Genomic DNA, 26,814 nt, shown 5'->3' with positions numbered 1-26,814 from the left:
AAGGATTCCCTGTGAATGCAAAGCAGCATGTATTGGCCAAACAGGGTGCATGGTGGAAGCTTAGGAGGCGTATCCGACGGGGTTACCTTGAGAAATCGGTACAAAACTACTGTGCAGCACCTAAGGCTTTGGGAATGCCTGGTGAAGGAAGCAATTGTAATAATTTTAACACAGATGAAGGTCTCGCTCTGAGTTACAACTGGAATTTGATTGTAAGCAAGGTGGGATAGTGGAAACCCAACTGGTTGAGGACTAGTCAATCAGGCAGGACAGGTTATGGGCGTATATATACCACCAGACTAAATGTGCCTTGACATCATCCCTGATAGAAGCCCAAGAAGAGTTTATTCGAGATTGACTGTTCATTGCTCAAAATATTAAATCCTGAGTCCGGTTTTTACTGGAAGTGGTTCTCCCATAGCATGGTCTGTCTGGAATCTAATGTGAGTTTTTTGGAGGACATGATTTTTTGTTGTGTTGGCTTGCTTTCCTTAGTGATATCTTGAGATGTCAGTAATTACTTAAAAATCCTGTTTATGCAGTGTGCTGCTCCATCTGTCGCTTAATGTCCAAGGATGCAGACTGGCAGTGTTGGGCAGTGATGTTTATAGCTTTAAATCTGTGTACTAATCCGACCGACTCCACTAATTTGTGACAAAGTTTGTCTTCGATCAAATGAGTTAGTCAGAAATGTAACAAGTGGAGCCTCTGTAAGCTTTTCAATGCTGGCTGGGCGGTGGGGGAGGTATTACAATTAGCACAAACCCTGTAGTGTAGCAAATAAACCTTTGTATTGAGATGTAAGTTAAGTAATTACAGATTTGCCTACCAGAGCAACAGATACATAGCAGGCTTTTCATTCAACCCTGGAACATCTGGTCAGCAAAGATGCAAACATCAGTATGCTCCTTTATTGACTGTGGCTCAGCATTCAATACAATCATCTCTTTAAAATGAATCAATAAGCTTCAGTACCTTGACCTCGGTACCTTCTGGAGCAATTGGATCGAGTTCCTGACTTGCAGGTCCCAGTCAGTTCAGATTAGCAACAACTGCCATAATTTCCATTAGCACGAGTGCACCATAAGACTGCGCTTAGTCCCCTGCTCTACTTGTTTTACACTTACGACTGTGCAGTAAAGCACAGTTCCAAAGCAGTATTTAAGTTTGCTGGTGACCCACTGTCATAGGCCAAATTAAAGGTGGTGACAAATCGGCATGTAGGAGGGAGATTGAAAATCAGGCTGAATGGTGCCACAACAACCTCCTATCATTTGATGTCAACAAGGCCAAGGAGTTGATTGTCGACTTCAGGAGAAGGAAACCAGAAGTTCATGAGCCAGTCATCATCAGAGGTGGAGAAGGTCAGCAACTTGAAATTCTTTGGTGTTAATATGTTGGAGGACCTGTCCTGGACATGTCAGTGCAATTATGAAGAAATCACAGCCGTACCTTTCCTTCCTTTGGAGTTGGTGAAGATTTGGCATGAAATCTAAAACTTTGACAAACTTTGAGAACTGTATAGTGGAGAGTGCATTGGTTGTGTCACAGCTTGGTATAGAAACACCAATGCTTTTGATCAGCAAATCCTACAAAATGTAGTTACGGGTAGCACCCTCCCTACCATTCAGCACATTTACACAAAATACTGTTGCAGGAAAGCAGCATCCATCATCAGGGACCCCTCCCCCCAGATCATGTTCTCTTCTTTCTGCTGCTATCAGGAAGAAGGTACAGAAGCCTCAGAACCACCAGGTTTGGGAACAATTTTTACCCCTCAAGCATTAGGCTGTTCAGCCAAACTGGATAATTTTACTCAACTTCACTTGTCCCATCACTGAACTGTTCTCACAACCAATAGACTCACTTTCAAGGACTCTTCATCTCATGTTCTTGATATTTATTGCTTAGTTATTCTTTCTTTTTGTATTTGCACAGTTGTCTTTTGCACAATGAATGCCCTAGTTGATGCAGTCCTTCATTGATTCTGTTATGGTTATTATCCTATGAATTTACTGAGTGTACTCACAAGAAAGGAATCTGTATGTCGTATATGGTGACATGTATGTACTTTGATAATAGATTTACTTTGAACTTGTTTACTTGAATTGCACTCTGATTGTCACCCTGCACCCCACATGCACAGCATGTTTCAATGAAAATGGAGGTACAATAGACCACTGCAGGGAGAATCTTTTCAGGACAGAATGCAAAGCACTACTTCCCGGATAACTTATGATTTTCTCCTGGTTGGGCTATTGAGAAGACAGGTATGGAATAGTAGCTTATATTTGCTCTGTCAGTTTTGCTAAAAATATATTAAAAAATAGTGGCCCGTTATGTAACAATGGTGTTTCTAATGGATACACAATGCATGATCAACACTGGAAATTGTTTCATAAAGACTGTTAAACATCAATTAATCTGGTGTATTGGTGTGCCTGCTTAGAAAGCTGAAAGTGCTCATTGCATTCCTTGTTGTGCTGCTGACAGTGTTCTATTGCATGGGCATGACTCCACAAGGGCTGGTTTTTTGGCAAGCTAGTCATTATTTGTGTATGATCTGATGAAACAGTCTATGTCTAAGGCCCGTTCTGGTTCTATGACAGTGTTGCTACAGACAAGTTGCTGTATAATCGTTACGAAGGATTGTTGGCATTTCACTTCCAAGGTGCACTAACTTCCAGTTAGTGCAGAGCAGTAATTAAAACTACTTGTACTAGTCAGTGGGTTAATGGGGTTAATGGTATATTTGGAAAAAGTACACAGATAAAATTGAGAATATTCTTATTGTTGTCTGAAGATTGACAGAAGTTGTGTATGGTTACAGGAGATGAGAATTAAGAAGCAAATCTGTTAAAAATTTTTGTTGATTGTTGCTCACTGTTCCTGCGGCTTTCACAGGCTGTCACAGACTTGAGGAAAAACTAAAACAAAATCTGAATCTAAAGACCAGATAGTCTTTAGGTACTTTACAAAGATTGTTCGTTCCCTAGAGTGCACTATTACAGCTTTGGATTTATTTTTAGAGTGTTGCTGAAATTTTCATTGTTAAAACTAAAACAGAAGAAATTGGAAACAGGAAAATGGCAGAGAAGGCGTGAAACTATGTTTCACCTGCCTACTTAGATTCAAAAACAAAACCAGAAACAGTGGATGACTCTGGGTCGAGAGTAAATGAAGAAGCGTAAAAGAAATATTATAGGGACTAATGGAACCATAGAACATTACAGCACAGAAACAGGCCTTTTGGCCCTTCTTAGCTGTGCCAAACCATTTTTCTGCCTAGTCCCACTGACCTGCACCTGGACCATATCCCTCCATACACCTCTCATCCATGTACCTGTCCCAAGTTTTAAATGTTAAAAGTGAGCCCGCATTTACCACTTCATCTGACAGCTCATTCTACACTCCCACCACTCCACCACTCTGTATGAAGAGGCCCCCACTAATGTTCCCTTTAGATTTTTCACCCTTAACCCATGTCGTCTTCTTTTTGTTTTCTCCCCTAGCCTCAGTGGAAAAAAACCTGCTTGCATTCTCTCTATCTATATCCATCATAATTTTATATACCTTTATCAAATCTCCCCTCATTTTTCTACGCTCCAGGGAATAAAGTCCTAACCTATTCAATCTTTCTCTGTAACTCAGTTTCTCAAGTCCCGGCAATGTCCTTGTAAACCTTCTCTGCACTCTTTCAACCTTATTAATATCCTTCCTGTAATTTGGTGACCAAAACTGCACTCCAAATTCGGCCTCACCAATGCCCGATACAACCTCACCATGACATTCCAACTCTTATACTCAACACTTTGATTTATAAAGGCCAGTGTACCAAAAACTCTCTATACGACCCTATCTACCTGTGACGCCACTTTTAGGGAATCTTATATCTGTATTCCCAGATCCCTCTGTTCTACTGCACTCCTCAGTGCCCTACCATTTACCTTGTATGTTCTGTCTTGGTTTGTCCTTCCAAAGTGCAATACCTCACACTTGTCTGTATTAAACTCCATCTGCCATTTTTCCAGCTGGTCCAAATCCTTCTGCAAGCTTTGAAAACCTTCCTCACTGTCCACTACACCTCCAGTCTTTGTATCATCAGCAAATTTGCTGATGCAATTTACCACATTATCATCCAGATCATCGATATAGATGACAAATAACAATGGACCCAGCACTGATCGCTGTGGCACACCACTAGTCACAGGCCTCCGCTCAGAGAAGCAATCCTCCACTACCACTCTCTGGCTTTTCCCATTGAATCAATGTCTAATCCAATTTACTACCTCCCATGCAGGACCTGGTCAAAGGCCTTACTGAAGTCCATGTAGACAACATCCACTGCCTTCCCTTCATCCACTTTCCTTGTAACTTTCTCGAAAAACTGTAATAGATTTGTTAAACATGACCTATCATGCACAAAGCTATATTGGCTCTCCCTAATAAGTCCCTGTCTATCCAAATACTTATCCCTATCTCTTAGTACTACTTCCAATAATTTTCATTACCAACATTAAACTTACTGGCCTATAATTTCCCAGATTACTTTTAGAGCCTTTTTGAAACAATGGAACAACATGGGCAATCCTCCAGCACCTCACCCGTAGATAATGTAATTTTAAATATATCTGCCAGGGCCCCTGCAATTTCAACACTAGTCTCCTTCAAAGTCCGAGGGAATACCCTGTCAGGTCCTGGGGATTTATCTACTCTGATTTGCCTCAAGATAACAAGCACCACCTCCTCTTCAATGACCTCAATAGGTTCCATGACCTCACTACTTGTTTGCCTTATTTCCATTGATTCCATGCCAGTTTCCTTAGTAAATACAGACGCAAAAAAACCATTTAAGATCTCCCCCATTTCTTTTAGTTCCACACATAGCCGACCACTCTGATCTTCAAGAGGACCAATTTTATCCCTTACTATCCTTTTGCTCTTAATATATCTGTAGAAGATCCTTCACCTTGACTGCCAAAGCAACCTCATGTCTTCTTTTAGCCCTCCTGATTTCTTTCTTAAGTGTTTTTTGCACTTTTTCTACTCCTCAAGCAGCTTATTTGCTCCGTTTCCTATACATGTCATACATCTCTCTCTTCTTTATCAGAGTTCTAATATCCCTTGAGAACCAAGATTCCTTATTCTTATTCACTTTGCCTTTAATCCTGACAGGAACATACAAACTCTGCACTCTCAAAATCTCTCCTTTGAAGGCTTCCCACTTACCAGTCACATCCTTGCCAGAGAACAATCTGTCCCAGTCCACACAGTTTAGATCCTTTCTCATTTCTTCAAATTTGACCTTTTTCCAGTTTAGAATCTCAACCCGAGGACCAGATCTATCTTTATCCATGATCAAGTTGAAACTAATGGTGTTATGATCACTGGAACTAAAGTGTTCCCCTACACACACTTCTGTCACCCGTCCTAACTCATTTCTTAATAGGAGATCTAATATTGCATCCTCTCTAGTTGGTAGCTCTATATATTGATTTAGAAAACTTTCCTGAACACATTTTACAAACTAACCAGTCTAGACCTTTAATAGTATGGGAGTCCCAATCAATATGTGGAAAATTAAAATCCCCTACTATCACAACTTTGTTTCCTGCCGTTGTCTGCTCTCTCTCTCTCTGCAGATTTGCTCCTCCAATTCTTGCTGACTATTGGGTGGTCTATAATACAACCCATTAATGTGGTCATACCTTTCCTATTTCTCAGCTCCACCCACATGGCCTTAGTAGACAAGCCCTCTAATCTGTCCTGCCTGAGCACTGCTGTAACGTTTTCCCTGACTAGCAATGCCACTGCCCCACCCTTCATCCCTCTGTCTCTATCATGTCTGAAACATCGGAACGCTGGAACATTAAGCTGCCAGTCCTGCCCCTCCTGTAGCCAAGTTTCACTGTGTTCACATGCAGTGTGTTGAAACTCTGACTAAACACCAAGTTAAACCAGAGCCAATGAAAACAGAGTGGCGGTAAGATTAACTGTTTACTGTTCACTCTTCCACATTAACGTATGGTGAAAACTGTTGATAAAATAATACAAAATATATACAGTATCTGTTTCATTCTTGAGACCACGCGCGTTCTTCTTTTAGCGAGTGTCTTCAACCGCCCAGGGGAGGGAGGGGTCATGTCAAACTGCCGCTGGTTTGCCCGAATGCGAGGGCAACACATTCACTAATGGCTAAAATGTCATAATTCCATGTGTCAATCCACGCCCTTAGCTCGTCAGCCTTCCCTACAATACATTGAAATAGACACACCTCAGAGGATTATTACCACCACACACAACCCTTCTATTTGTGACTTTGCATAAACTTTTAATATTTATTTTCACCTCCATTCCACTATCTGCTCTGGCACTCTGGTTCCCATCCCCCTGCAAATCTAGTTTAAACCCCCTCCAACAGCACTAACAAACCTCCCTGCAATTGGTCCCCTTGTAGTTCAGGTGTAACCCATCTCTCTTGTACAGGTCCCACCTGCCCCAGAAGAGGTCCCAAAGATCTGAAACCTGCCCCCTACACCAGTTCCTCAGCCACGTGTTCATCTGCCAGAGCATCCTATTTTTACCCTCACTGGCATGTGGCACAGGTAGCAATCCTGAGATTACCACCCTCAAGGTCTTGCTTTTTAACTTCCTACTGTTCACTTTTTAACTTCACTTTTCAGTACCTCCTCACTCTTCCTTCCTACATCATTGGTACAGATGTGTACCATGACATCTGGCTGATCATCCTCCCACTTCAGAATGCTGTGCATGCGATCAGAGATATCCCTGACCCTGGCACCCAGGAGGCAACAAACCATCTGGGAGTCTGTGTCATGACCACAGAACCTTCTGTCTGTACCTCTAACTATCGAGTCCCCTATCACTACCGCTCTCCTCTTCTTCCACCATCCCTTCTGCACTGCAGAACCAGACTCGGTGCCAGAGATCCGGCTGCCGCAGCTTGTCCCAAGTAAGTCATCCCCCCCCCCCCCCCTCAACAGTATCCAAATCAGTATACTTGTTGAGGGGAATGGCCACAGGGGAACCCTGCTCTGCCTGCCCTTTCCCCTTCCCTCGTCTGACGGTAACCTAATTGCCTGTGCACTGCTCCTTTGGCAGAACTACCTCCCTGAAACTATTATCTATAAACTCCTCATTCTCCCGAATGATCCGGAGGTCATCCAGCTCCTGCTCCAGTTCCCTAACGTGGCTTGTTAGGAGCTGCAGCTGGATGCACTTCTTGCAGGTGTCATTGTCAGGGAGGTCCTGCAAGAGGAGCATTCTAACATCCTGCCTAGCATTCTCTCAAACTTACTGGAACATACCCTCGCCTCTGCCTGTTCACGCTGAAGCCTGTCGAGCTAAAGCCGTCCCATTCTGCTCCCTCTCACTCCACTGCCTGCTCTCAATGCTGCCCGCTGGATATGGTGGGGTTTTTTTAAAAAACCTTTGGCACTCTATGTCATGTGCCTGCGCAGTCTAGCCTCTTTTCCCCGAGCAGTGGAAAAAAAAGACTTCTCTCTGAGATTCCTTTACTCCTTCACTCTCAGCCTCTTGCTTCGATTTTAAAAAGACCTTTGAAAATTTCTCTCCTTTTTAACTTGAAGGTAATAAATCTCCCACACTACCTGGGATGAATGGCGGTGTTTAAGATGCTGTCTATAGAATTGAATTGGAGCCAGTAAGACTTACCGATTCATTCCTACTCAAAAGGCTGGTCCCCAGAAAGTTTGGGTCCCTCAGATCAAAGGCAAAGGCAAATTGACCCAAAATCAGCTTGTTCGGCATTAGCAGGGTTCCCCTGTGGCCATTGCAAGGCATCACTGATGTTCATAGTTGGAGTTAAACAGCATGGAAGCAGGCCCTTTGGCCCAGCTTGTGGATGAACAAGCTAGTTCCATTTATTTTATTTTTTTTACTTGATTATTAGTACAGCACGGAGTGGGCCCTTCCACCATTCAAGCAACACCGTCCCAGCATCCCCGATTAACCGTAACCCATAAAGTTATAATAGTTAAAGTCTGTCCGGAGCCTTATAGGCTCATCAGGCTGGTGCTTATGCCGGTTTCCATGGCGTGAAGTGATTGAGAGTACAAGACTCCCAAACCAAGCGGTGAAGCAGCTGCTCAGGATGCTCGGTACATCCTCTGTAAAATTTGGTGAGGATGTGGGGGTGGGAGATGGACTTTTCTCAGCCTTCGCAAAAGTAGAGATGCTGCTGGGCTTTCTTGGCTATGGAGCTGATGTTGAGGGACCAGGTGAGATCCTCCACCAGGTGTACACCAAAAAATTTGGTGCTCTTAATGACCTCAACAGAGGAGCTGTTAATGTTGAGCGGAGAGTGGTCACTCTGTGCTCTCCTGAAGTCACAACCATCTCTTTTGTTTTGTTCATATTGAGACAGGTTGTTTGCTGTGCACCAGTCCGTTAGCCACTGCACCTCCTCTCTGTATGCTGACTCATCGTTCTTGCTGATGAGAACCACAATTGTGTCATCAGCAAACCAGCAAACTTGATGATGTGATTTGAGCTGTGTATTGCTGCACAGTTGTGGATCAGCAGAGTGAACAACAGTGGACTGAGCACGCAGCCCTGGGAAGGCCCTGTGCTCAGTGTGATGGCGTTGGAGATGCTGCTCCCGATTCGGTCTGACTGAGGTCTCCCAGTCAGGAAGTCTAGGATCCAGTTGCAGAGGCAGGTGTTCAGGCCCAGTCAGCTCAGCTTTCCAATCAGGTGCTGAAAAATGATTGTGTTGAATGCTGAACTGAAGTCTGTGAACAGCATTTGAACGTACACGTCTTTTTGAAATGCAATATAATGTTGGAAAATGCATGGTCACGCACTTTGGTAGTAAAAATAAATGTACAGACTAGTTGCTAAATGGGGAGAAATTCAAAACATCTGAGATGCATAGGGCCTTGGGAGTCCTTTTACAGAAATCCCTAAAGGTTAACTTGCAGGTAGAGTTGGTGGTGAGGAAGACAAATGCAATGTTAGCATTCATTTCAAGAGGTCTGGAATATAAGAGTGGGGATGTAATGCTGAGGCTTTGTAATGCACTGGTGAAGCTTTGCCTTCATTATTGTGAACAGTTTTGGACTCTTAAGAAAAGATGTGTTGGCATTGGAGAGGATTCAGAGGAGTTTCACAAGGAGGATTCTGGGAAAGAAAGGGTTATACAAGGAAAGTTTGTTAGCTCTGGGTCTGTACTCAATGGAATTTAGAAGGATGGGGGGGAATCTCATTAAAAATATTTTGAATGTTGAATGGCCTAGACAGAGTAAATGTAGAAAGGATATTTCCCATGGTGATGGAATCTGGAACAAGAGGGCACAGCCTCAGGATAGAGGGGCACCATTTAGAATAGAGATGGGGAGAAATTTCTTTAGCTGGATGATGGTGAACTTTTGAAATTTGTACCACAGGCAGCTGTAGAGGCCAGATCGTTGGGTGTACTTAAGGCAGAGTTTAATAGGTTCTTGATTGGACAGAACATCAAACGTTATGATGAGAAGGCTGAGGAGTGGGGCTGACGATGGGGGCAAAAAAGGATCAGCCATAATTGAATGGTGGAGCAGACTTGGTGAGCCAGATGGCCTAATTATGCTCCTATGTCTTATGGTTAATCTGTGCCTCTCAGGTTTTTGATTCTCATACCTTAGATAAAGCAAGTTCCTGTCCTGTGTCATGAAAATTAACCCTGCCTTAATTTAGTACTTTTACTTGTGGACTAGTCCTGTCTCTTTCCAAACTATTTTAAAACTGATATAATTATGATCATGGGTCCTAAAGTGCACTGCCACTGACTCTTCAGTCACTTTCAAGATTTCCATGGCTTAGTGTGGATCTTACTGCTGCTTAAGTTGTATACTTTCATGTTAATAATTCGCAGGTAATACTTGTTGAATTAAAAAGCAAATGTACTTGGTTAATATTTGAACCATTGTGCTGCCTCTTTTATATTCTGCCTCCATTGTTTACATTGACTGAACCTGGCTCACGTAATACATGTTATGCTGGTTTGTGGCCTTGGTTGGCCCTTGTGTGAGCATTACTTCCATATCATACCAATTGTTGAAATCCCCTTTGGTTTATGCAGAAATGGACTGTTTCAATACCTCCGCAGTTCTGAGTAAAAATGAAATTGAACATTGTGCAGTACGCATTCTAATGTCTGACTTGAAGGAAGGAAGATCATTTTTGAAGTAGCCAGTAAATGTTTGGGCCTCGGGCACAGTTTTGTAACATCACACAGGGACTGAAATGATTAACATCCAAAATTCAATAGCATGTGGGAAAACATTCTTCACTTTTTCTCATACAAAGGTACAGCCTGTTCTGACTATTTTCACCATTTGATGAACTTGGTTCCTCCTGTATCAATGTCTATGTTCCTGCTACCTAAATTGCATCAATAGCTTCACATGATCACTTGCGTTCTTGGTTCTGCAAGCACATCTGTTAATTGATCATCATAACATGTAGTTCACGCCAGTGTTTCTTTGAAGCCTTGTGTTTGGGGTTGATTAAAGATCACTTTTAGACCATAAGACGTAGGAACAAAATTAAGCCATTCAACCCCTTGCAGTCTGTTCCACCATTCAATCATGACTGATTATTTTTATTTTTGGCATTTCTCATAAAATTGTTTCCTGACCTGGTTCATTGAGATTAAGCCATTTTTAACAAAGCACATAAAATTGACAGTTAAGAGCAAAAAACTTAGAAGTAATGCATGGAGACATTTTAATTAGTATGATTGGTTTGCCATGTGTTTTGAATATTTCTAAATCATACTATCACTGTTAGAAACTGCTGCACTTTAATGATTAGTGTCTAGGATTATTATTGAGTTGTGGATTATCTGCAAAATCATAAGGTTTAGGAGAAAATAACAAACTGATTTCCTTTGTCTAGTCCAATATGTAGAGCCATATGGCAAAGTCTCCCTCCTCATTTCCATGCCTTATTTCTGCTAATGTTTCATCTGAGCTGAATATGATTTTATATTTGAAGAAGAGAAGGAGAGATTTTGCATCTGTGCAGTATCTTTACGATCTTTAAGAAAACACTTGACATCCAGATACTCAGGTACTTTGAAAACTTTTGTGTATGGATGCGATTGTATTCCAAGGCCTGTAAAAGGTTGATAAGATCTTGCAAAACTCCCATTGAATTGTGTACACTTGAGGGAGCGAAGCTAAGAAAAACTAAGAGAAATGACCAGTGCGTGAAAAGCAAGAAATTTTACTGAAGGGAAATGCATCATATTTTGAGATGGAAGCTGTTGGTCCATTCTGAGGGCTGTGGGTGAAATGGTGGGGAGTTGAATATTTGGGGAGGTCTGTTTATCAGAATTTTGGAGTGTTTTGAGGGAAAGGAGAAAGTGTAAGTTTCATCTCCTTTATATTTTGGTATTTTGTAAAGTTTGCACAGCGAGCACGTCCATCAAACAAAGTGGGACACTTGAAATCAGTGCAAGAGTTGTATAGCTCACAACTGTTTGATTTTAAGTCATCCTTGGTAATTTTATGCAGTGGACTTACCCGGCAATTCAGTCTCCATGTTTGTGGTCATTTCATATAGAAAGTAGCATTTTATTGCAAGCCTGAATCCAATTTCAAGGATGGAATTTTGGTTACACATAGAGCTAGATTAAATATATTTTCTACTTCTGAATGTATGGGAGCTGTCGAAATTTATTGAACCTTCGCTGTTCTCTTGTATTCTAGAGCACAGTCATGGAAGAGACAGTGATATGGGAACAACAGACAGTTACACTTCACAGGGTAAGTCGTTGGCTCCACCTGATTGTCTTGGGTATTAAGGAATCCTGTTCAAGAGATCCAGAGTCAGATGGTGGTAAAACACAAAAGGAATTGTTTTATTTTTAAATTTCACCCTGCAAAGAGCTTGTGCCTGTCTATTTCCATTACTGCTTCACCAACTTCAGATTCAGCTCTTGCCTTTACTTGTCTATCGTGGGAAAACCCAATCCATACAGTGGACTAGAACATCTAGTGCTTCTGTCTGGCCTCCAACATTCTCCCCTGCATAAACTTAGTCATTTAAAGCACCACTTCCAGTGTCCAAGCTTGCATTGGCCCAATATTCATTGAACTTACCACTATGCAATCTCAGAATCCACAAGACCACATTGGAACGAAGTCATCCTCAATCTTGGCTGCTGAGGTAGAATGATAAAGTTGTAGGTGTAGATGTATGTTTAGAATTGCGCGTCAAGGTGAATTGTTATAGAGGTCAACAAATGAAGCTTTAATTGAAAGACAGACAGGGCTATCATTGTTGAGAATACACCATAGACCAACAAACACTCCAGAGAGCAAAGAATAAAAAGTCCTTTTGCACTGGTAAGCGTAATGGGGGATTTCAGTAATTGGAATATGTGCAGAGGGCATGGAATATCTGTACTGCATTCAGAAGAATTTTTATTACCTAGTACGTAGCAAACCAAAGGAGATGAGGGCCATTTCTAGTTCATGCTTTATGGTATGAAGCTAGACAGATGACAGGAGAGTTGTTTGACAAGTATTTTGTAGTAAGGATTGCAATTCATTTTGATTTAGCCTAGTTATGGTAAAGAACAAAGATAAAATTAGAGTACATGTTCTAAATTGGGATATGGCTAGGTTTACTTGGCTGTGAAATGACTTGGCAGAAGTCTGTTGGATACTGTTGCTGGAAGGTTAATCAATTTTACGGCAGGGGTAGGAGCACAGAAGGGTTTTCAAGTGGTTCAGAGATATGGTTGCATAAAAGACAAGGATGTGACTGCCAAAGCTTAAGCTTCCAGACTTGGATGCTTAGAAGTAGGTTAACGAACAAAAAGGAACTATGTCCAAATTTGCAGATGATTTTGCAGATTTGCAAAGTATGGGCAGGTAGTGTTGAAGAAATGGGACATCTGCAGAAGCACTTGGGCAGATGAGGAGAATCAACCAAAAAGTGACAGATTAAATGCAGTTCAGGGAAGTGAAGTGTATGGTTGTTAGAATGAGTAAAGATGTAGACTATTATGTAACTTGAGAACAAATTCAGAAATTGGAGTTGCAAAGTGACTTGGGAATCCTAGTGCAGGATTCCCTGTAAGTTTCATTTTTAGAATCTTTTTATTGGTACATAATCATCAACAGCTATAAAATGATACAAAACTTTAACAAATTAATATGCATACAATTAATAAAGCTGAAGAAAAGAAAAAAAAAACCGATCTTGAAATATAAAAATGGAAAAAAAAATTATATATAGAACAAAGGGAAAAAAAAGAACCCCAACTAACTAAAAATAAACCCCACTAACTATACCAAAAAAAAATCCATTAGGAATCAACACCCCCCCAATACGTTTGACCATCACCCAAATAAATAGATAAATAAATAATTAATATGAAATATGATATTGATATTGATATATAAAAAATTAAATTGGAAGGAAACCATATAACTTAATTCAAATTAAATGATAATATTTGGCAAATGAACCCCATCTTCTCTCAAAATCAAATCGAGGATCAAAAGTTCTACTTCTGATTTTTTCCAAACTGAGACATAATATCACTTGAGAAAACCATTCAATTAATGTAGGGGAAGAAATATCTTTCCATTTTAATAAAATAGCTTTTCTTGCCAGCCATGTAACAAATGCAATTACATGTTGATCTGAAGATGAGATACCCTGAATATGATGTGGAACTATTCCAAATAGATCAGTCAATCTATTAGGTTGTAAATTATTCACCCTTTTACAGATTTATTTTGTAATGGTTGATTGATGACTTTTGAGGAGTTAATTAATAAATTTTAATAAATTTTCTCTCATTACACATTTTTTGCAATATTTTTGGGTTAGACATTTTTTACAACAATGTTTACCTAAGTTTCCATATTTACAAGAATCTGATTTGTTGGATACCTTTTTGAAATTGAATCCCTTAGTGAAAGGTTCTATTAGCAGAATTTATAATTTACTTTTGTTACAAAAAGAGAACCGATCACTAAAGATTAAACAAGGTTGGTAGAGAGAACTTAATATGACCTTTATTAATGAAGATTGGCTTCGAGTTTTGAAAAACATAAATTCTTCTCTATGTGCCAACCATTGTTTAATTCAATTTAAAATTGTACACCGTTATTATTTAACAAAGGAGAGACTATCTAAAATATTTCCTAGTATAGATAACTATTGTGATAGATGTAAAACTGTAGTAGCTACTTTGTCACATATGTTCTGGTCATGTTCTTCTTTATAATCGTTTTGGAAATCTTTATTTTCTACAATTTCTAAGCTTTGAAAATTAATTTACAACCCTGTAAGTTAACTTGCAGGTTGAATCGGTAGGGAAGGCAAATGTAAGGTTGGCATTCATTTCAAGAGGATTTGAATATGAAAGCAATGATGTATTGCTGATTCTTAGTAAGGAATTGTTCAGGCCACATTTGGAGCATTGTGAGAAGTTAGTAGCATTAGGATGTGGTAGGATTGGAAAGGGTCCAGAGGAGGGTTCCGGTGACATCATCGTCAAGAATAGCAGCTTAAGTCACTAGCTCCTCTGGAAAAATGCATATTAAGCCCCGTTAACCCATCAAATGTAGTATTTTTCAAAAGTACTTGAACTGATAAGAGGGGCAAGAATGGGGAAAAAGAATGGAAATTAAAAAGGCAACACTGCGTAGCCTGCAGCTGAGAGGAGTGCAGCGAGCGGCTCTCCTACCCGACTGTGTGCTAGCAAGGTGGAGGCTGGATCTCGTTCAGGTGAAGCAGCAAATATGTTCGAAATTCTGAAAGAGATATGGGAGTTCCAGAAAGATATAAAACAGCAGCTACATGATATTAAGTCAGAGCTCACCAACGTCAATCAAAAAATAGCGGTGGCAGAGACTCGAATTGAGAAGGTGGAAGATCGCGTTCAAAACTTGGAGCGGATACTAAGTAAGATGATAAAAATGTTAAATCAACAAGAAGGTAAACTGCTTGACCTAGAGGGAAGATCACGGTGGAAAAGTATCAGAATATACAACGTTCCCGAAGGAGTGGAGGGCGTGTCTATGATGGAGTTTGTTGGAAAGTTGCTGCAGGACGCACTGGAGCTTCCCTCGACAATGGAGCTGGAAATTGAGAGAGCGCATTATGCGCTTGTCTTGAAGCCTACCCGAGATAGAGCCACGCTCAATAATAATTAAATTCCTTTGATACAGTACCAAAGTGGAGATTCTACGAAGGGCCTGGGGTAAGAAGAGGGTGTTTTTAGACGATAAATTTATATATTTCGACCAATATTACCCCCCTCCCGCAGTCCTGCAGAAACGTAAAGAATACTCTGAAGTAAAGCGACTACTAAAGCAAGAAAGGATTAGATTTCAAACTCCGTACCCTGCTAAACTTCGAGTGTTTTATGAAGATGGGATCCAACTGTATCAGACAGTGGAAGAGGTTACTCCAGACATGAAGGGCAGAGGGTGGCCCGTCAGCGTGATCAAATTGAGGGAAAGCCAGGCAGAGGAACTATCCCGCTCTGCTTGGGAAATAGTGCAAGAATCCAGAAGGCAGGAGATGCGAGGAGGCCGAGAGAAGTATATCAGGAAGAGACTGGGAGTTTTCCAAAGGCAGCCCTCACCCCCTCCAGAAGAGCCATAAGGTTTGGCTGACTTTAAAAATGTTGAGAAGCTAAATGGAAGCAAAAGTAGATGGTGATATACCTCACTTACTCCTTTTCCCCCACCAAAATGAGAATATATATGTGTGCATATATATAATGTGTGTGTGTGTACACGCACACGCACACGCACACGCACACACACACACACACACACACACACACGGAAATCTTTTCTGTGTAATTTGTTCACTTACTTTTATGAATACTGCAATGGGGGCTCTCAACTTACAAGTAGGAGGGGTTATCCCCCACAGCTAGACATCTCCTCTAGCTCAACGCAGGGTCATCTACCAGAGACCTCAGCCTTAGAATCAAACATTCATTGTCATTTTTGTTATTATTTACGTTTCTTGGTTCTTCTTTGTTCAAGGAGTAGATCGATTAAGTTTTATTCTGCTAATTTCAATGATACATTGACAGATAATAACATGGCTAAGGACTAAGTAAAATTCATTTCTTTTAATGTCAATAGGCTATTAAATCCAAACAAACGTAATGGAATTTTATCCAAAATGAAAAAAGAACAAACCCCTGTAGTATATTTACAGGAAACTCATTTAAGTGATAATGAGCATAGAAAACTAAAGAGAATGGGCTTCACTAATTTGTTTTTCTCCTCATATAAATCAGGACATAGGAGAGGAGTTGCTATTCTTATCTCAAGTAAGCTAAATTTTGAAAAAGTATTCAAAATGGGAGATAAAGAGGGCAGATATATTCTGGTAAGGGGGAATATAGATGGAAATTCAGTTACTCTATTGAATATATATGCACCCCCGGGAAGTGATAGTGGTTTCTTTCACAAAATTACTGATATTATGATAGCGGAAACAGAAAGTCTCCTGATATGTGGGGGAGACTTAAATTTACAATTACAACCAAACTTAGACTCTTCCAATAGAAAAACCTATGAAACAAAATCTTTACATAAGAAAGTTAATACACTTTTTGATGATGTTGGTTTAATTGATATATGGAGGGACCTGTTCCCCGACAGAAGGGATTACACTCATTCTGCTCCCCATTCTGTATATACAAGAATAGACTATTTCATAACATTTGGAAAAGACAAAGACAAAATAAACACCAGTGGAATTGGGACAATAGATGTAAGTGACCATGCGCCTATATATTTATCTGTTGATTTTGACCTACAACCAAAGAATACTATTTGAAAACTAAATTCAAGTCTACGCAATGATCCGTACTTTAAGGTACAAATTAAAAAAGAAATTGGTCTCTACTTAGAATTTAATGATAATGGAGAGGTTTCACCTCCCATTTTATGGGATACTCTGAAGGCTGTCTTAAGAGGGAAAATTATAGTGATATCTTCATGTAAGAAAAAAATAAGGAACAAAACATTAGAGGAATTATAAAATAGGCTGAAGGAACTAGAGAAAACCTCCATGCACAGAGACTCCATAGACAATCCCTCCATGGCGACCACCTTTTCTGTAGCCGTACACTATCTCTGATCAACAGTGCCACGCCCCCACCTCTTTTGCCTCCCTCCCTGTCCTTTCTGAAACATCTAAAACCTGGCACTTGAAGTAACCATTCCTGTCCCTGAGCCATCCAAGTCTCTGTAATGGCCACCACATCATATCTCCAAGTACTGATCTACGCTGTAAGCTCATCCACTTTGTTCACAATACTCCTTGCGCTAAAATAGACACATCTCAAACCTTTGATCTGAGCACGTCCCTTCTCTATCATCTGCGATCCTCCCTCCTGCACTGCCTGGGAGCTTTCCCTGTTTGTGAGGCAACCTCCTCTTCCCCAGTCTCCAGTTCAGTTCCCACCCCCCAACACTTCTAGTTTAAACTCTCCCCAATCGTCTTGGCAAACCTCCCCACCAGGATATTGGTCCGCCTGGGATTCAAGTGCAACCCGTCCTTTTTGTTCAGGTCACACCTGCCCCAAAAGAGGTCCCAATGATCCAGAAATCTGAATCCCTGTCCCCTGCTCCAGTCCCTCAGCCACGCATTTAATCTCCACCTCATTCTGTTCCTATACTCACTGTCGCATGGCACAGGCAGTAATCCCGAGATTACTACCTTTGCAGTCCTGCTCCTCAACTTCCTTCCTAGCTCCCTCTAGTTTTTTTTCAAGACCTCCTCCCTTTTCCTACCTATGTCATTGGTACCAATATGTACCACGACCTCTGGCTGTTCCCCCTCCCACTGCAGGATATCTTGGACGCGATCTGAAACATCCCAGGCCCTGGCACCTGGGAGGCAAACTATCATCCGAGTTTCTTTCCTGTGTCCACAGAATCGCCTGTCTGACCCCCTAACTATAGAGTCCTCTATCACTACTGACTTCCTCTTTCTTTCCCTACCCTTCTGAGCCACAAGGCTGGATTCTGTGCCGGAGGCATGGCCACTGTCGCTTCCCCAGGTTAAGCTGCCCCCCCCCAACTGTACTCAAACAGGAGCACTTATTGTCAGGTGTACAGCCACTGGGGTACTCTCTAGTACCTAACTCTTCCCCTTCCTTCTCCTGACTATGACCCACTTGTCTGCCTCCCATGGCCTTAGTGTGACCCACCTGCCTATAACTCCTTTCGATCACCTCCTCGCTGTCCCTAACCAGACGAAGGTCATTGAGCTGCACCTCCAGTTCCCTAATGCGGTCCGTTAGGAGCTGCAGCTCGACAAACTGGGTGCAGATATGGCCATCCAGAAGGCTGGGAGACTCCAGGACCTCCCACATCTGACCCCGAGCACAGAAAGCTGGATTCTCACATATACTACTTCCTTTCCGCAATTAACACTGGTAAACCTACCTTGTCCTGTTACCGCCTAAACCCGTTGAGCCAAAGCTGTATCACTCTGCAACTTCTCACTCCGCTGCCTTCTCTGAACCCTGCCTGTTGGATATGGCAGTCTTTTTAAACCTTTCCCGCTCTGCTGCTGACGTCACGCCCCTGCGCAGTCTCACCTCTCTTTTACCCCAAGTAGTAAAACTGCCTTTGCTCTGGAAAACCTTAGCCATTTACCCGCAGCCGCCTTGCTCCAAATCTGGGTACATTAAATCCCTTGGCAATTGATAGTGGAGTTAGCATTTCAATAAGTGTTACTTTCCTAGTACATGGCTGAAGTTTTATTTTTATTCACAACTGTTATAGATTTTGAAGTGATTGTGTGTGAGGGGGAAGCAAATTGGTGGTTGGAGAATATCAAGGAAAAGATGAAATTATCCATTTATAACAAAAGAGTAAAAAAAAACAAATGATTTCACCTGAGTGATGCTGCAAGATGTGGAACATAAAGGGTTCTGGAGCCTCATGTACTCAGCAGTTCCTTGCAGATTCAGCATTTAATTGGGAAGGATAATGACATGTTGGACCATTTGAAAAGGAATATGGGATACGAGTAGGAAAAAAACTGCAGATGTTGGAAATCAGAACAAAAACAGAAAATACTCGGGGTCAGACCATGTGCATTTAGAGCAAGGGTTTCCAACCTTTTTTATGCCATGGACCCCTACCATTAACTGAGGGATCCAGGGTCCCCAGGTTGGGAACCCTTGAGGAAGAGAAACAGTTAATGTTTCAGATCAAAAACCCTTTGTCGGAACTGTGAAGGTGACATAAGAAGCTCAGCTGCTGAGAATGCTGGGGAGGGTTTGGATGTCCCCAACGTAGGGGTAAGCTGCAAACAAGGTTATCTTGTCAGTGAGTTAATGGAGCAGTTAGAAATTGAGAACAGTCAGAAAAAAATGCAGGAGACACAAGAGACTGCAGATGCTGGTATCTGGAGCAACAGCCAATCTGCTGGAGGAATCCTGGTTTGAGCAGCATCTGTGGGAGGAAAAGAACAGTTGATATATTTGGGCTGAATTACTGCACTTCGGGTGTTTCAATATGATGAAAGGGTGGAGCTGGTTATGCCCATTCTCACTTGTATTGAAGCTTGAGGAGCAATTTTAGTGAAATATCAAAAGGTTCTGATAGGGATTGACAAGGTGAATGCTTTCCTCTTGTGCAGCAATTTAAATCTATGGATACAAGTGGCCACTCGTTTGAGAGGATATATTTCTTCACCCAGAAGGTTGAGTCAGAATTTTTGTTTTTCACCCTGAGAGTGGGATTATGAGATGAGAATAGGCAAATGATGACAGGGCATGCTCTAAATCCAGCTAGCTGACTGCAATTGTATCCTATGATCTTATATTACCTTCACAACTTTGACCTGCATCTAACATAGACTTTTCCTTTGCTCCTCCCTTCTTGCAATTTAACATACCTGTTTTTATCCAGTCTGAAATGTCAAATCTGACTCAAAATGGCAAATGTTACTTTGCACACTGCAGCTGCTTGATGCTTCCAGCATAGTGTTGTACTTGTAGCAGAGAGTCAGACCACCAAGAACAATTAAATTATATGTTGGTTAGCTGTTGTGTGAACACTGAGTTTTTATCAGTTGCAGTGAGTGATGTTTCTTTACATTTCAGGCTCCTGGGTTTGGATTTGGGATTGCAATATCAGGAGGAAAGGATAACCCCCACTTTCAGAGTGGCGAAACGTCCATTGTCATTTCGGATGTGTTGAAAGGAGGCCCTGCTGAAGGATTGCTGCAGTAAGTGCACAAATCTAACCTCTGATGACATGTAACGAATGTATTGTTGAAGTATTCAGTTTTGTGTTAAGAACAGGAGGATTCAATGGTTCAATTTAACATCAGAGAATGTATAAAGTATACAACCTGAAATTCTTACTCTTCACAGACATCCACAGAGGGAAAAATCCCCAAAGAATGTATGATAGAAAAACATTGAAATCCCCAAAGTCTCCTTCCACCCCTACTTCGGTACTTAAACAGCAGCAAAGCATCAACCCTTCTTCCTTCTCCTCCCCTCATGCCCAGCAGAAAGTAACCACCCACCCTTCAAGCAATGCCAAAGCATCCAAAGAGACATGATCCAGAGTCCATCAAAAGCCACTGGTCATCCAAACAGTTTGACATCCCACAGGCTCTTTCACACTAACAAGGGAGAGAAAGGTATCACACAGTGAGACGGAAGTCCAACTGCCCACTAATTTGATATTAGTCTGCAATATCGATTTATTTTGATTTCTACCAACGCTAGAATCAGCAGCAATTTCTCTCACTCTCCCTTGCTTGCGCTCTCTCGTGCATGCTGTGCCTCTTTGTCTCTCGCTGCCCCTCTCTCTCGCCCCTCCTCTTCCCCCCCCCCCCCCCCCCCAGGAGGCAGTGAATGGGAATAAAAGGGACCTTTTCTGATTGGTCATCAATGTTTTATAAAGTCTCAACATTACATCTTTGCTTTTCTATTGTAGTCCTCTTGAAATGAATGCTAACATTGCATTTGCCTTCCTCACCACAGGCTCAACCTGCAGATTAACCTTTTGAGAATCCTGCACAAAGACTCCTAAGTCCTTTTGCACCTCAGTTTTTTTTTTATTTTCTGTTTAGAAAATAGTCTTTTCATTTCTACCAAAGTGCATTACCGTAACACCTTACAACACTATTCTATCTGTCATTTCTTTGCCCATTCTCCTAATCTAAATTCTTCTGTAGCCCTTCTATTTTCTCAAAACTGCCTGCCCCTCCACATACCTTCATATCATCTGCAAACCTTGCAACAAAGCCATCAATTCCATCATCCAAATCATTGATGTATAACGTAAAGAAAATCAATCTCAACAAAGAACTGCGTGGATCACTAGTCGTCAGCAGCCAGTCAAAAAAGGCTCCCTTTATTCCCAATCTTTGTCTCCTGCCAATCAGCCACTGCTTTATCCATGCTAGAATCTTCCCTGCAATACCGTGGGCTCAGAGCTAGTTAAGCAGCCTCGTGTGGCACCTTGTCAAAATCTGAAAATCCAAGTACACAATATCATTGGATTCTCATTTGTCTATCCTGCTTGTTACAAATGGATATGAATTGACAATAAACTGGACTGGTCAAAGAACACTGAGGCTGTCTACAAGAAGGGTCAGAGCCATCTCTATTTCCTGAGGAGACTGAGGTCCTTTAACATCTGCCGGACGATGCTGAGGATGTTCTACGAGTCTGTGGTGGCCAGTGCTATGATGTTTGCTGTTGTGTTCTGGGGCAGCAGGCTGAGGGTAGCAGATACCAACAGAATCAACAAACTCATTCGCAAGGCCAGTGATGTTGTGGGGGAGGAACTGGACTCTGTGACAGTGGTGTCTGAAAAGAGGATGCTGTCCAAGTTGCATGCCATCTTGGACAATGTCTCCCATCCACTCCATAATGTACTGGTTAAGCACAGGAGTACATTCAGCCAAAGACTCATTCCACTGAGATACAACACTGAGCGTCGTAGGAAGTCATTCCTGCCTGTGGCCATCAAACTTTACAACTCCTCCCTTGGAATGTCAGACACTCTGAAACAATAGGCTGGCTCAGACTTATTTCCACTTGGCATAATTTACTTATTATTATTTAATTATTTCTGGTTTTATTTTGCTATGTTTCTACTCTATTCTTGGTTGGTGCAACTGTAACAAAACCCAATTTCCCTCAAGATCAATAAAGTATGTCTGTCTGTTATTTCTTCAAATAATTCCAACAGGACTGACAGGCAAGATTTTCTCTTGAGGAAACCATGCTGACTACACCTTATTTTATCATGTGCTTCCAAGTACTCTGAGACCACATCCTCAATAATCGACTCCAACAACTTTCCAACTCCTGAGGTCAGGCTAATTGGCCTAGAGTTTCCTTTCTTCAGCCTCCTCCATTATTAAAGAACGGAGTGACATTTGCAATTTTCCAGTCTTCTGGAACCATGCCAGAGTCCAGTGATTCTTGAAAGATTATTACTAATGCCTCTACAATCTCTTCAGCCACATCTTTCAGAACCCTGGGGTGTATATCACCTGATTCAGGTGACTTATCTACCTTAAGACCTTTCAAGTTTCGCAAGAACCGTCTTTCTAGTTATGGTAACTTTGCACACTGTATGGCCTCTGACACCTGGAACTTTTCCATTCTACTAGTGTCTTCCACAGTGAAGGATGGTGCAAAATACTGAATCAGTTTGTCCATCATTTCCTTGTTCCCCATTACTACCTCTCCAGCATCGTTTTCCAACAGTCTGATGTCCACTCTCACCTCTCTTTTACACTTTACATCTCACCTGGTTGCTCAATACCACTTCCGGAGGAGATTGATGGGAGTGAGGCTTGCTCTGGGAAATGCAAAGCATCTGACCACAAGATCCTATAAAGGATTGGGAGGAGGATTATCGGGGTCTCTCTTCCACTCTGATTGATGATTGATTGATGAGAAACTTTGATGAGGAGTGCTGCATACATCATCGTAGCAATGTCAATGATCCCTTCCACCTGTCCAACAATCTCTTTGACCCCCCCCCCTCAACCACCATCAGGCAGGAGATACTGTAGCATTGTGCCTCATTTTCTCATAAGCCTTGCATGGGGTACCTTATCAAATGCCTTGCTAAAGTCCATATACTATACACTACATCTACGGCTCCACCTTCAACAATGTGTTATTGACAATATGTCCCGGTGACTTATCCAACTCGATGCTTTCCAAAAGCTCCAGCACATCCCCTTTCTTAATATCTACATTCTCAAGCTTTTCAGTCCACTGCAAGTCATCCCTACAATCGCCAAGATCCTTCTCCATAGTGAATACTGAAGCAAAGCATTCATCAAGTATCTCCGCTATTTCTTCTGGTTCCATACCCTCTTTTCCATTGTCACCCTTGATTGGTTCTATTCTCTCACGTCTTATCCTCTTGTTCTTCACATACTTGTAGAATGCCTTGAGGTTTTCCTTAATCCTGTCTGCCAAGACCTTCTCATGGCCCCTTCTAGCTCTCCTAATTTCATTCTTAAGCTCCTTCCTGCTAGCCTTACAATCTTCTAGTTTCATATCATTGCCTAGTTTTTTGAACCTTTCGTAAGCTCTTCTTTTCTTCTTGACAAGATTTACAGCAGCCTTTGTACGCCATGGATCTTCTACCCTATTATCCTTTCCATGTCTCATTGGAACGTACCTACTCAGAACCCCATGCAAATATTCCCTGAACATTTGCCACATTTCTTCCGTATGTTTCCCTGAGAACATCTGTTTGCAGTTTATGATTCCAAGTTCTTGCCTGATAGCCTCGTATTTCCCCTTACTCCAATTAAATGTTTCCCTAACTTTTCTGTTTCTATCCTTCTCCAATACTATGGTAAAGGAGATAGAATTGTGATCACTATCTCCAAAATGCTCTCCCACTGAGGCCTGACACCTGACCAGGTTCATTTCCAAATACCGGATCAAGTACAGCCTCTCCTCTTGTAGGCTTATCTACATATTGTGTCAAGAAAGTTTCCTGAGCACACCTAAGAAACTCTACCTCATCTAAACCCCTCACTCTAGGGAGATACCAATCAATTTTTGGGAAATTAAAATCTCCCACCACAACAACCCTGTTATTATTACTGATTTCCAGAATCTGTCTCCCTGTCTGCTCCTCTCTGTCCCTGTTACTATTGTGTGGTCTATATATAATTAAAAAAAACAGTAGAGTTATTGACCCCTTCCTATTCCTGACTTCCACCCACAGAGACTCTGTATACAACCCCTTCATTACTTCCTCCTTTTCTGCAGCCATGATCCTATCTCTGATCAACAGTGCCACCCCCTCACCTCTTTTGTGTCCTTATCCTTTCTGAAACATCTAAAGCCTGGTACTTGGAAGTAGCATTTCTTGCTCCTGCACCATCCAAGTCTCTGTCATGGCCAGAGCATCATAGCTCCAAGTGCTGATCCACTCTCTAAGCTCATCTGCTTTATTAATGATGCTCCTCGCATTAAAATAGACATATCTCAAACCATTGGACATCACCCTTCTCTATCACCTACCTATCCTCCCTTTCACATTATCTCCATTACCTCCCTTTCCAATGTCACTTCAGTTCAGTTCCCACCCCCCAACAATTCTATTTCAAACTCTCCCCAATAGCCTTAGCAAACGTTCCTGCCAGGATATTGGTCCCTCTCTGATTGAAGTGCAACCTGTCCTTTTTGTACTGGTCACACCTGCTCCAGAAGAGGTCCCAATGATCCAGAAATGTGAATCCCTGACCCCTGCTCCAATCCCTCAGTCATGCATTTATCCTCCACCTCATTCTATTCCTATACTCACTGTCATGTGGCACAAGCAGTAATCCCGAGATTACTACCTTTGAGGTCCTGCTTCTCAACTTCTTTCCTAACTGCCTGTAGTCTGTTTTCAGGACCTCCTCCCTTTTCCTACCTATATTGTTGGTGCCAATATGTAGCACGACTTCTGGCTGTTCTCCTACCCACTTAAAGATATTGTGGTTTCTGGAAAGATTGTAGGATCCTGAAGAAATACCAGATTAATACCATCCACAAACTATAAGGAAACTCAACTCATAACCTACATGGGTCAAAGATGACCTGGGACTCGGAATGGCTGATGTTTACAAGATTCCCTGTGAATGCGGAGCACGGTGGAAACCTGCATTAAGGAAGCAAAGGAGATGTATCTGTTTGGGTTACCTGGAGAAATTGGAGGCAGCTTAACATTGCATTTGTGATGGCCATTGGATTGACTTCAGCACAAAACTACTGTGAAGCGCCTGTGACTTTGTGAATGCCTGGTGAAGGAAGCAATTAAATAAAACTCAAATAATTTTTTTTAAAGAGTTTTAATAAAGATGAAGATCTCTCTATAAGAAAGAACTGGAATTTCATTGCAAGCCAGGTGGGATAGCAGAAACCTGATTTGTTGAGGACTAGCCAATCAGCTGGGACAGGTGACAGGAGTGTGTGTATGTACAAACACACACACCCACCCCCCCCCCCCCCCCCCCCCCCGCCTTGGCATCATCCCTAAAGAGGATGGCAGAGTTTGTCAATGAGACATCAGGTATTATTGATGTTTGTGCCCGACTGTTTATTCATAATCTCTTTGACTTGCACAATGTTTATATGCTTCAATTTCTCTCGTATTCATGTGCCTATGAGCGGCACCTAGATGTCCTTAATTTATCTGCATCTACCATAACCTCAGCCAACACATTCCAGGCACCCATCACTTTGTTTAACAAAAAAAAAATTGCCTCACATCTCCTCTGAAATAGTCCCCTCTCATCTTAACTTTGGTATTAGACATTTCAACCCTGTCTAAAAAGATACTGTCTATCTAATAATCTTATAAACCTCAACAAATCTCCCCTCAGCCTCTGCCACTCCAGAAAAAACAATCCAAGTTTGTCCATGCTCTTGTTGTGTAGTTAAAGTCTGTACCGAGGCTTATAGGCCAGTGCTTGTGCTGGTTTCTGTGGAGTATGAGACACCCCACCGGATAGGACACCAGTCTTTCGCAAGGTTAACCCCCAGCATTTTGCCGGTACCTATTTTCAGTTGGTGGACTGGAGCAGTGTGTGTTTAAGTGCCTTGCTCAAGGACACAACTGGGGCTTGAACTCACAACCTTCAGATCAGTAGTCCAACACCTTAACCACTTGGCCATGCACACACTCTTGTTACAGCACTTGCCCTTTAATCCAGACAACATCCTGGTAAAGATCTACTGCACCATCTCCACGGTCTTGACATCCTCCTTGTCATGAAGTGACCAGAACAGTATGGCAGTACTCCAAAGGTGGCCTAACCAGAGTTTTATGAAACTGTAGCATGCTGACTTTTGAACTCAATGCCTTGACTAATAAAGGCAACCATGCATTGGAGTTCCGAAGAATGAGAGGTGATCTTATTGAAACATATAAGATTGTGAAGGTGCTTGATCGGGTGGATGCGGGGAGAATGTTCCCAATGATGGGTGAAACTAGGACTAGGGGGCATAATCTTAAAATAAGGGGATGCCATTCCAGGACTGAGATGAGGAGAAATTTCTTCACTCAGAGGGTAGTGGGGCTGTGGAATTTACTGTCCCAGAGAGCTGTGGAAGCTACTACACTCAATAAATTCAAAACGGAGGTAGACATTTTCCTGGATAAAAATAGCATTAGGGGATACGGTGAGCAAGCAAATAAGTGGACATGAGGCTAGGTTTAGATCAGCCATGTGATCTCCTGGACCAATTTTCGATAGCCTGGATGGGTCGGAGAGGAATTTTCCAGATTT

At 41.8% G+C, this 26,814-nt stretch overlaps 1 protein-coding gene across 6 annotated transcripts in view; it reads left to right on the top strand.

The window, feature by feature from the left end:
* The window catches only part of tjp1a (tight junction protein 1a), a 248,985-nt gene that overhangs the window by 78,312 nt on the left and 143,859 nt on the right, over nt 1–26,814 (top strand). For all 6 annotated transcript variants that reach the window (XM_059945847.1, XM_059945843.1, XM_059945841.1 and 3 more), the window contains exons 2-3: nt 11,736–11,792; nt 20,141–20,265. In XM_059945847.1, coding sequence (XP_059801830.1) covers nt 11,736–11,792; nt 20,141–20,265 — 182 coding nt within the window. The remainder of the gene's footprint in view (nt 1–11,735; nt 11,793–20,140; nt 20,266–26,814) is intronic.

This window comes from Hypanus sabinus, chromosome 21, assembly GCF_030144855.1.
Source record: "Hypanus sabinus isolate sHypSab1 chromosome 21, sHypSab1.hap1, whole genome shotgun sequence".
Classification (NCBI taxonomy): Eukaryota; Metazoa; Chordata; class Chondrichthyes; order Myliobatiformes; family Dasyatidae; genus Hypanus; species Hypanus sabinus.
This window is presented reverse-complemented; position numbering and strand designations above follow the sequence as displayed.